We start from the raw sequence: 12277 nt of genomic DNA on the forward strand, positions 1-12277 counted from the left end.
TATGCTTCAGTTATAGAGGCAAAGAAAGAGCCCTTGGAGCTTAGAAGTAAGGAAGGTGCCGAAACCGGTTTGGCTCAGTGGATAGAGCATCAGCCTGCGTACTGAAGGGTCCCAGGCTCGATTCCGGTCAAGGGCATGTACCTTGGTTGCAGGCATATCCCCAGTAGGGGGTGTGCAAGAGGCGGCTGATCGGTGTTTCTCTCTCATTGATGTTTCTGGCTCTTTATCCGTCTCTCTTCCTCTGTAAAAAGTCGATAGAATATATTAAAAAAAAAAAAAAAGAAGTAAGGAAGGTACATTTACGCAATGGTATACTACTCTGCTGTAAAAAGGAAGAAAATTTCTCCTTTTGGGACAGTGTGGATGGACCTGGAGAACATTATGCTAAGTGAAATAAGCCAGTGAGAGAAAGACAAGTACCATATGAATTCACTGATGTGAACTAACAAGCAAAATACTAGTGGAGAAATTTCATAGATATAGAGAGCAGGCAGACAGCGCTGGAGCAGGGGTGGGAGAAAAGGGAGGGTGGTGGTGGTGGGGGATGGTGGTGGGAAGAGAAGGGGGATTGAACAAAAAAGAAAAGAGAGAAAGTACTAATGGACACGGGCAACAATGTGGTGATTGTGGAGGGGTAGAGGCATAGGGGGATAAATGGTAGAAAAAATAAAATAAAGAAATTGTTTTGCCTTGGGTTAATTGCATTCAATTAAGGAACTATTTATAGAGTACTTAGTATGTATAAAGCTTAGTGATTCTCACTGCGAAAGTACGAAATGGATAGGAGATGAGTACTGTTGATAAATAACAACCCAAAGCTGAATAAAGCGAATGTCGTAAGAACAACAGCAATATCTGTGGGTTCAGGTCACAGAAATAATACCCAGTTAGGAAGTAAGAAAGAAATTCATTGAGAACTGGCAATTTAATGGAGACTTGACGACGCATGGGTAGGATTTTAGCAAATGTTTGTCTTAAATATAGAACAAATAAGCAGAAGTCTTTATTGTTATTTTTTTTAGTACTTACTTTTTCTTGTTTAGTTTACTTTTTATTTTATTTAAAAATATATTTTTATTGACTTCAGAGAGGAAACGAGAGGGAGAGAGAGATAGAAACACCAATGATGAGAGAGAATCGTTGATCAGCTGCTTCCCCCACGGGACTGAGCCTGCAACCTGGGCATGTGCCCTTGATCGGAATCCAACCCAGGACCTGTCAGTCTGCAGGCTGATGCTCTGTCCACTGAGCCAAACCTGTTTAGTTTACTTAAAAAAAAAAAAAAAAAAAAAAATATATAATTGATTTTTTACAGAGAAAAAGGGAGAGGGATAGAAAGCTAGCAACATCGATGAGAGAGAAACATCATCAGCTGCTTCCGGCATACCTCCCACTGGGGATGTGTTCCCAACCAAGGCACATGCCCTTGACTGGAATCGAACCTGGGACCTTTCAATCCGCAGACCGACACTCTATCCACTGAGCCAAACCAGTTTCAGCTAGTTTACTTTTTATTTGTTTTTTAAAGGCTGTATATTTTTAGAGCAGTTTCAGGTTCACAGTAAAACTGAGAGGAAGTTACAGAGATTTCCCATATATTTCCTCCCCCCCCCCTCCCCCCACACCCACAGCCTCCCCCAGGGGATGCTTTTGTTATGATTGATGAGCTGGCATTGACCCATCATAATCACCCAAAGTCCATACTTTATGTTAGGGTTCACTCTTGGTGATGTACATTCTTCAGGTTTGGAAAAATGTACAGTGACATATCTAACATTATAGCATCATATCAGAGTATAGTCAGTGCCCTAAAATTCCTCTGGGCTCAGCTTATACATCTCTCCCCTTCTTACTTTTTATTTTTCAGTAGTCAAACTATTGCAAGTGTAGCTGGTGACTTAATTAATTGGGAATTATCTGGGATTGGAGGTTTTAATTTTAACAAATTGACTTAATTGATCAGGTCAAGATTTCTGTGTTACATATAAAGCAGGAATAGTGTAAAAGAAACACATTTTTTTTTAACTTTTATTTTGGTAGAGATTGCTTAATCCACAGTATAAAGAATTCTTGATTCTTTCTCCTGAAAATTAATAATCAATACTCTTAAAGTGTTTTCTGTGTTTTGGCAGCTACTGACAATGTGAAGCCATTGGAGGGTATAAAAGTTCTGGATCTAACAAGGTTGGTATTGGCCTGCCTGTTTTTTGGTGATTAAGTTTTAACCTCTCAAAAACCATTCATTCATTTTTTATATTAAAAGAGGGTGCTTATATGCTTAGTATCAAAATTTTGAAAAGAAAAAAGTTCCTGTAATTTTATCATTCTAAATGACAATTAGTGTAATACTTATGCATTTCTTTCCAATCTGCATACTTAAATATATTTTTTAAAAACAAAAATTTGAATCATATTGAAATGATAGTTTTACCCATATTTTAAATATGCCATTTAAAAAATATTTTTCTCTATTGATTTCAGAGAGGAAGGGAAAGGGATAGAGAGATAGAAACATTAATGATGAGAGAGAATCACTAATCAGCTGCCTCCTGCACGCCCCCTACTGGGGATCAAGCCTACAGCTGGGCATGTGCCCTTGGCCAGAATTGAACCTGGGACTCTTCAGTCTGCAGGCTGACACTCTGTGCACTGAGCCAAACCGGTGAGGGCAATGTGTCATATTTTTAATGTTTTCCTATGTCATTCAAAATTCAATAAAAATATACAATATTTTATAGCTGTCATAAATTTAATCATCCCCCAATATTTCACTATTATAAGTTTGGTTTCCTATTATATAAGTCTTTGTCTCAGTAATCTTTTAATTTCTTCCTTAGGATAGAATTCTGGAAGTCGAATTACTGCATCTTAGGGAATATACTTTTAAAACTCTTGATACATATGGCCAAATTAAATTTTGAATAGTTTGGTCAATTTTAATTCTTACTATCATTATATAAGCTTGTCTGTGTTGATGGACTATTAAGGAAATTAATATAAAAATCTTCAAGATGGTAATTTATTTATCATTGTTTAACATTGTAGAGTATTGGCAGGACCTTTTGCTACGATGAATTTAGCAGATCTTGGAGCAGAAGTTATAAAAGTGGAAAGACCAGGTAAAATTATTGCTTCCTTTAAAACATAAAAGCAAATGACTAAGTATTTTTAATAGTTTAAAAAATGCCCATGTACCTGCCTATGGGATGAAGAAAGAATGAAATAATTTTTCTTTTTTCCATTCCTTATTTCCTTCTGGACCTAGAATAATAATCTCTTTTTATTATTTTGAAAGATATTTTTATTGATTTCAGAGAGGAGGGGAGAGGGAGAGAGAGACAGAAACATCAGTGATGAGAGAGAATCATTGGTTGGCTGCCTGTGGCACACCCCACACTGGGGACTAAGCCCGCAACCCCGGGCATATGTCTTGGGAATTGGACTGTGACCTCCTAGCTCATAGGTCAGCACTCAACCACGGAACCACGCTGGCCAGGTTCCACAGATTAAGGATTAAGCCAGGTCTTTCACACACATGTGAAAGCCTCTGGTAGAAACTGAGATGCAACATGTAATGATGCCAACAACACTTATCAGAGTGCCAAGCACATTTATAAGCACTTTGCCTGTATTAACTTATTTAATCTTTCCATTACCCTTATGGGCTGATGTTATTATTCCTAGATTATGAATGAGAAGACAGAGTCACAGAGAGATAAAGCAATTGGTCCAAGGTCACACAGCCACGCAGGAATATCCAGGCACTCAGGTCTGCTTCTGGCTTTGCTTAGGCCCGCATAAGCCTTCCTGTTGAGACTGAGATTGGACTGAGCCTGGCCACCCTCCCTTCTGTGGGATGAAAACAAAGTCCTGGAAAAAAGAAACCCCAATACTCTAAGTCATCTTTTGCAGACTCATCATTTTCTTTGCATATTTAACGCCAAGAAACAAAGACTGAATTGTTTGCCAAAAACTGAGTGTAATTTCCCCCTCCCACTCAAATTTGCCATTTATTAAATGTAAAGACTGCTGGTAGGATATTTCCTTCTGGGTTTTGATTTTCAGGGATGGATTTTAGTGAAAAAATAAAGGAAAAATTTAGTGATTAACATCGACAGGTAAAGAGTTTGGACAGTTCTAATCCCACTTAACAGAACTGCTTTGTTCAGCCAGCCATCTGTGAATGCTGATGAGTGAGACTTTGGTCTGAAATGTCTCATGATGTTCCACAGTTATAGATGAATAACTCATACTGTTATTTTCAGGAGCTGGTGATGATACACGAACTTGGGGGCCGCCTTTTGTGGGGACAGAAAGTACTTATTTTCTCAGTGTAAATCGAAATAAAAAAGTAAGAATATAATTTTTTCTGCTTTCTTTGTGTAATTCTCTTATAAAAACAAAACTTATGATATCCCAGTTTGTTTGTTTTTACCCTTTTCTGTAGATGTAATTAATATTTTAAATAAGGTGAAATTTTATTCATTCGACAGTTACAAATAGAGACAATAGATATTTTTACTAATCCTCCCTACTAACTTAAAATGAGAATTTATACTGGTTTACAATGGAAAGAATTTTATTAAACTTATTAAATGGTTTTTTACATTTGTTATTATTTTGGAGACTGATAACTGCCTAAAAGTGGGTATTATTATCTGAAGCATTTTTACTGTAATCCTTGCTACATTCTAACATATCTAAATTGCAAATAATATAAGTAAAGATGATTTAAATATTTCTTCAAGAGGAAAATACATTTGCTTTAAGAGGAGAATCTAAGGTATGATCTGCTCCCTTGTTGAACTTTAGTGTTAAAAGATTTTATGATACCATTTTAATATATATATATATTTTAATTTTTAGAGTATAGCTGTTAATATCAAGGATCCAAAAGGAGTGAAAATCATCAAAGAGGTACAGTATGCTCGGTGAAAGGCATCTTACCACCGGGGTTGTAACAGAGTAAAAGTGTTTTAAAACTTTTAACTTGACAATCTGTAATTTTTTTGTACATGCCATTTGAGAATTTAACTTGTATAATAAGTATAATTTGATTTATAATTTCTTTTATATTGTGTCTCATGTTTCTTCACACTGGGAAGGCATTCCATTGTAGTACTAGCTGCTACTGACTGAGTGCCTACTCTGTATTAGATCTTAGGCTCGGGCACTTGACTTACATTATCTCCTCAAATCCTCAGAATACATGAGATATTCGAGACTTCATTTTCACAGGTGTGAAATGCATCTAATGGGGCTTAAGTGATGCTCTGAACATCACATAGCTAGTAAAAGGAAGAGCTGAAATTTTGAACCCTGGGTCACGCTACTGGAGAGCCAAAACTTTTTGTCATTGTTAGTCCTCGCTAGAGGATATTTTTTCCATTGATTTTGAGAGAGAGTGGAAGGCCCTTCATTCTCAGGCCCTTCATATCTTTGTAGTTTACTATTATTATTAATCTTAAGGGATTGTTCTTTCCTTAATTCTTCTCTTTCTGCTCTATCTTTCTTAGTTTCATCTTTATTTCAGGATATCCTGATACTTTAGTCAAGGATTCAGATTTGATTGAACAGATACAGCACCATTTCAGTAGGGCTTCTCAATGGGGAAATGTTGGGTGGAATTCATAACTCTTACTGCTAAGACATTTGAACATTTTAGGCCAACAATGTATCCGTCTGACCAAAATAAATGAATTGCTGGGACTTCCTTTTCACTCTCCTCGGGTTTTACCAGTGTGCACCACACTATAGCAATTTTAAATTACATATCCTTGTGGGCTTGATTTCTCTGATTGATAATAATAAACTATATTTCAGCTCATAATAAACTTTGGTTGTCTAGAGACAATATTTATACTTATGGGTTTTAGCTAGTTATATCACTTATAAGTTATGCATGTTATGGCCTAGAGCAGTGTTTCCCAAAGTGTGGTACTCGTACCCCCAGGGGTATGGGAAGAGATTGGTGCAGGTACGCATTGCACTAGAGTTTGGTGGGGATATACACTGCACTGTGCTTAGCTGCGCCTAATAGATCCATTTTTTTTTTTTGACGAAGGGTATTCAGCGTTATGAAAATTATAGAAGGGGTACACATATGTCAAAAGTTTGGGAAACACTGGCCTAGAGAAAAAATTATTTTTGCCTAGCTTTTTAAATATTCTTTAGGGCACGGATTTCTTTTTTGATCTTAAGAATAGTAAAATAACACCTGTACTCAGACCTTGGTGGCTATTATTGCAATTATAATGAGTCTAATTTATAGACACGGTTCCAAAGTATTATACCAAGCCATCAGTTGGATATGTGAGAGCCCCCCAAATATGACTCCTTTGTCAAGTAGGTTAACCAAAAACAGGTTGTATGGAAAACAAAAGTCTGCTTAAAAAACCTATGTGGAGCCTGGTATAATATTTTCATGGCAATATGATATGATAGCTTTCTAACACGTTATCTATATTTCAGATACTTTTCCATGTTAACTATAATAGTTGACAGTCACACTATCCATACTGGTTCCACAGAACAATGTCATAGGTTTTATTTTCCTCCAACATTGTACTGTGAAAAATTAAAACATAACAAAAACATTTAAAGATGTAACAATTTTAATGTTTTGCCGTATTTGCTTATTTACATATATATTCATATAACTATGCATATGTTTATGTGTGTATTTTTGAACCATTTGAAAGTAAGTGAAAGAAACTTTGTCCTGAAATCCTTCAGAATACATCTCCTACAGATAAGGATATTCTTTGACATAGGATTTAAAAATTATTTCATGATTTTTAAAACTTATAAATATTGTTACATTATATCATCACTTTCCCCTCTACTTCTGATGTTGCTCATCCATTCTGTTCCTAAGTTGCACCACATAAAGAGAACTCAGAATTTGGTATGCTATATTTCAACGTGATTTTAGTTCTTGTTTTACTCTGTGACTGGTAGGAAGAATTAATTTTTCCCTTTCAGAAAGAAAGAGATGGTGGGTTCTCTAATTCATGAAAATTGTGCTTGTTTTTTATTCTGGGTGACTTTCTAGAAGAGGTTATTAGGTAATTTGTGAGCAACTCGATGAGACAGAGGTGATCACCAGTAAAACTGGGAACCAGTCTTTTTTTTTTTTTTCTTTTCTTACTTTACTTTCTAGTAGATTATTAAGTCTGAGAATCCAGTAAACAAATTTCATCTCCACTGGAGCAGTTAACTTGTGTAATACTTGGAGATAGTGTGGAGATCAGTGTAACTCAGAAGTTTTCTGATGGCTCTGATTTTAGCACGGTTCTGTTTAGAATTTTTATGAATGACTTTGCTAAAGCTATAGGGAACATACATGATATTGAAATGGGTGAATATCCTGAAACAAGAGAGGGAGAGATAATATTTTGGATGACACATTCACTAAGAATATCTTTCTAGTAAGTAGCTAGTTTTTATTTATTTAAAATAATTATTTATAAAATGGAGAAAAGGATAATTTCTGCCCTATATCCTTTTCCAGGTACATTTTATCAATAAATATAAAATGTGTATATATATATATATATATATATATATATATATATATATATATATGGTTCTTGAGTATCATAAAAAAACTACTGGAGAAGTTTGTTTTTAGCTCTTAAACTCAACTTTTGCATACTTTTTCTCCTTATCAGGGGAAATCTTTAGCTCTTAAATTCAACTTTTGCATAATTTTTTTTTATCACATTGTACTCTCATACTGCATGTTACTCTGAGTACATTTTTAGTTAAAAATTGTTTTTTTTATTATATAAGTAATAACTGTTCATGGACAAAAAGATTAATATTTTAGCATATCATATCAAATCTCTTTATATCCTTGCATACCATTTTTCTCCCCAAAACATGAGATAATACCATGTACATTGTTGTTGTTTTTAATCTGATTTTATGGTTAATAAAATATTTAGAGTAATTTTCTACTAGTAGAAGTTATTCATTATATTTATATTTGTGTTTTGTTGAAACAGTGAATTTGTGCTCCATCTGGATACTTTATATGGATAGAGTTGTGATTTAGGATTCCATAGAAGTTTAAAAATACAAATACCCTGCATTGTTAAAAAAAATTTGTTTTTATTGTGGTAAAATATATATAATAAGAATTTCCATTTTAATAATTTTCACGTTTACAACCCAGTGGCATTAATTACATTTAGTGTACAACCATCAGTCTGTTTTTAAAATATTTCATCACCCCGGGCAGTAACTCTGTCTACATTAAGTGATAAATTCTCCACTTCCCTTTCTACCCAGTCCCTAATAATCTCTTGTCTATTTTTTGCTCTGATTTTTCCTATTCTGGATACTTCATGTAAGTGAAATCATATAATATTTGTACTTTTATGTCTGGTTAACTCACTTAGCATAATACTTTCAAGGTTCATTCATGCTGTAGCATGTAACAAAACTTTTAATAGCTAATAATATTCCACTTTAGAGATATATTGGTCTTTTGTTGGAGAGGAGTTGTTGCCACCTTTTGGATATTGTGAATAATGCTGCTATGAATATTTGCAAACAAATATTGGTTTGAGTCCCTGTTGTCAATTCTTTTGGGTATATGCCTATGAGTGGCATTGCTGGGTCATATGGTAATTCTATATTTAATTTTTTGAGGAACTTACATGAGTTTTTTAAAAATAAGAAATAATTTATTAGGTGTAATTTGCATTAAGATACTATTTTATGCACCATGCAGAAATATGACCCATGTAAAGCCTAGATGTATTTAATATACAAATAGTTTGTTTTTTAGTGCCTGCATGAGTGCCTTGTAAGTTATAAATAGAGGTTCAGAGAAATATTGTGGAATAAATTGATGTGTAACTGTAGATTTGTGTTGCAAATGTCGAGGTAGATGATAACAAAAATATACTATTTTCCCCCCCAAAGTATTGCTTTGTAAAAAAGCAATATTAAATGAACCATTTTTTAAACTATTAAACTGGGCGGAAAAAAAACACACTATTAAACTGTAACCCGGTGTATCAATAACTATCTGAAACAGCCCAGCCAGTATGGCTGATGATTGAGCATTGATTCATGAACTGAGGTCGCGGCTCAATTCCCAGCAGGACACATGCTCAGGTGTGTCCTGTGGGCTTGATTTTTGTTTTTTAGGGGAGTATTTAATACTAACCTCTGCCATCCCTCCAAATCCCCAAGCAATACTTTGTGGAAAATGAACAATAAATCAATGTATTTTTATTGGGATTCTCCCTGGAGCATGCTGCATGGAGTTGCCCCCAGCATAAACAGGTCACATGGTCATCAGCACCTAACATTTGGAAAAGGTGCCAGTGCTTGAAACTCGGGGTGCACCCTTAAACCTTCCTGCCTTGATGTATTTATCATTCCTCTCCAGTGGGTGGTCACCGAGGCTTCTGGTGCGTCTGTGTCGGGAGCTCTGGAGGACGACAGCTTATTTCCTTGAAAAGTGTCCCAAGATCTCCCTTCCTATAAATTTGGTTGTCAGGCATTTCCATATGCACAGCCCAAATTTGGTGATACAGTAATATTCAGACATTCAAATTTTAATAATAGTATAGTTTTATTGATTTCAGAGAGAAAGGGAGAGATAGAAACATCAATGAATAGAGAGAATCATTGATGTGTTGCCTCCTGCATGCCCCAGCCTGGGGATCAAGCCCACAACCTGAGCATGTGTCCTGCTGGGAATTGAGCCGCGACCTCCTGGTTCGTGAATCAGTGCTCAACCATCAGCCATACTGGCTGGGGTGTTTCAGATAGTTATTGATACACCGGGTTATAGTTTAATAGTGCCCCCCCTCCCCCCAGTTTAATAGTTTAAAAAATGGTTCATTTAATATTTTGAACACACTGGAAAGAAAGCACCTGTAAAGTTTGAGAGCATGTAAGAGTCAAGTTTGCATGTGCCTCTATGTGCATGTTGTAATGAGGAATATCACATAATAAGGATGGAGAAGGAGTAAAGACATTATATTTAGGTTTTTTTTTTAAGGGTTTAAAAGATGTTTTCCATATATTTTCTTTACTTATATTCTAATTTTTCTACCTCGATATCTGACAATATATTTGCACGATGCAGCCTAGATATTTTTTACATTTAACACACAAGCAGAATCCGTTTAATACTATGGTATTTACTGACATCTTTAATAGCCATTGTTTTACTGGCAGTAACACCTCAAGTAGTTGACCAGAGCCTCTATGTTGATCTAATTCTACTTTGTAATTCTACGTTTCCTGTGCTTTTTTAAAAAATTATTTATTTATTTTTTTATTTTTATGGACTATTACAACAATGAGGGTCAATTTTGCTTACTGAAATTAGAATTCTATAATGTGAAGATTTGTTAAATGTTTAATAGCCATTTAAGAAATCTGATTGATCTTCCCCTCTTCCTTCAGCTCGCAGCTGTGTGTGATGTGTTTGTGGAGAACTATGTCCCGGGCAAACTGTCTGCAATGGGCCTGGGATACGAAGAGATAGACAAAATCGCTCCTCACATCGTCTATTGCTCCATCACAGGTATCTCAATACCACACGCTCGCCAGCGAATAGGTTTTCCAGTTTCTGCAAGAAACCTCTTACTGTTAGTTTTTTTGATGCGATTCTGCTCTTCTTCCCCTCCTAAGACATTTTAGGTTCCTGAAAATTTCAATAACCTTTAAAAACATTAACTTACATGAAAAAATTTTTCATGTATTTATTGGCAATTTAAATTTCTGTGAATTGTCTGTCTAATTTTTGCTATTTTTTTTATTTTGCAGACATTTTCTAAGTACTGTTAACTCATATAGAATTACAGTTGAAATGTTAATAGCCTTTAAGATAATATAAGAATGCAACATATCTCTTAATATATTGATATTCAAAAGTGCTAAGCCAAAGAAAAGGGTGCTATAAAGTCTTTCAGTTTTTTCAGCCTTTGTAGTGACGTGTGTGTGTGTGTGTGTGTGTGTGTGTGTGTGTGTATGTATGTATGAATGTGTGTGAATTTAGTCAAAGGAGAAAACAGTCATCATATTTGTTAGTTTTACATATTTAATAAACATAATAACACATTTTTTTGGTTTCATTATTTTATGATTGAGTAACATTCCATTATTTTATGTACTACATCTTCTTTATCTAATTGTCTATTATGGGCACTTAGACTGTTTCAATATCTTGGCTGTTGTAAATAATGCTTTAATGAACATAGAATTGCATATAACTTTTTGAATTAGTGTTTTGGAATTATTTTGATAAGTACTCAGAGATGTAATTGTTAGGGCATCTGATATAAGTATTGCTACCCTAGCTTTTTATTCTTTTTCATTTGCATGAAACATCTTTTTTTCATTACTTTTAATATGTGTGTCTTTTAATCAGAATTGGGTCTTTTTTAGACAGTGTATGTATGGATCTTGTTTTCTTATCCATTTAGCTATTCTATGTCTTTTATTGGAGCATTTAATACACATACTTTTAAAGTGATTATTGATAGGTACATAGTTATTGTCTTTTTGTGATATTTATCCCCCTCCTCTTCTTCTAAAAGAAGTCCCTTTAACATTTCTTGTAATACTGGTTTGGTGATGATGAACTACTTTAGCTTTTTCTTATCTATATATTAATATGAGATCAGGATTAAAAAATGTTTTTATTGATTTTAGAGTGAGACGAAGGGAGAGGGAAGAGAGAAACATTGATGTGAGAGAGAAACATCGATTGGCTGCCTCCAGCACATTCTGTACTGGGGATCAAGTCTATAACCCTGGCATTGGCCCTAACCAGGAATCCAACCAGTGACCTTTAGGCTCGTAGGATGAAGCACAACCAACTGAGCCACTTGACTGGGCAGATTTTTTTTCTTAAAATATTGCAGTCCAGTGGAAATGTTGAGATCTAAAATATTAAAATAGATAAAATATTATCTTTTGAATTGCCCCATTACCATAAATATATTGCATATGTGAAAAATGTAAAATCTTATCCTATCTAATAAAGAGGAAATATGCTAATTGGCCATCAAACCCTCACAAAGATGGTGGCACCCACAGCCAATAAGGAGGAAATATGCTAATTGCTGCCATGCTCTCAAAGATGGTGGCACCCACAGCCACAAGATGGAGGCACTCAGTCTTTTCAGCTTTGCTGGGGTGCCTACCTCTGGAGTCCCCCAGTCCCCTCAGGCCCCAAGCCACCCAGGGCCAGCCTGAGGTGCAAGCAAGCCTTGGATGGTGGTTTCCCAGCTGCCAAGGGCCA

At 35.2% G+C, this 12277-nt stretch overlaps 1 protein-coding gene across 2 annotated transcripts in view; it reads left to right on the forward strand.

Moving 5' to 3' along the window:
* Positions 1 to 12277, forward strand: part of SUGCT (succinyl-CoA:glutarate-CoA transferase) — a 432199-nt gene that overhangs the window by 1597 nt on the left and 418325 nt on the right. For both annotated transcript variants that reach the window (XM_036424491.2, XM_045578608.1), the window contains exons 2-6: positions 2133 to 2184; positions 3046 to 3119; positions 4266 to 4351; positions 4867 to 4917; positions 10435 to 10555. In XM_036424491.2, the coding sequence (XP_036280384.1) occupies positions 2133 to 2184; positions 3046 to 3119; positions 4266 to 4351; positions 4867 to 4917; positions 10435 to 10555 (384 nt within the window). The remainder of the gene's footprint in view (positions 1 to 2132; positions 2185 to 3045; positions 3120 to 4265; positions 4352 to 4866; positions 4918 to 10434; positions 10556 to 12277) is intronic.

The sequence above is a fragment of the Pipistrellus kuhlii genome, unplaced genomic scaffold (genome assembly GCF_014108245.1).
Source record: "Pipistrellus kuhlii isolate mPipKuh1 unplaced genomic scaffold, mPipKuh1.p scaffold_m20_p_10, whole genome shotgun sequence".
Lineage (NCBI taxonomy): Eukaryota > Metazoa > Chordata > Mammalia > Chiroptera > Vespertilionidae > Pipistrellus > Pipistrellus kuhlii.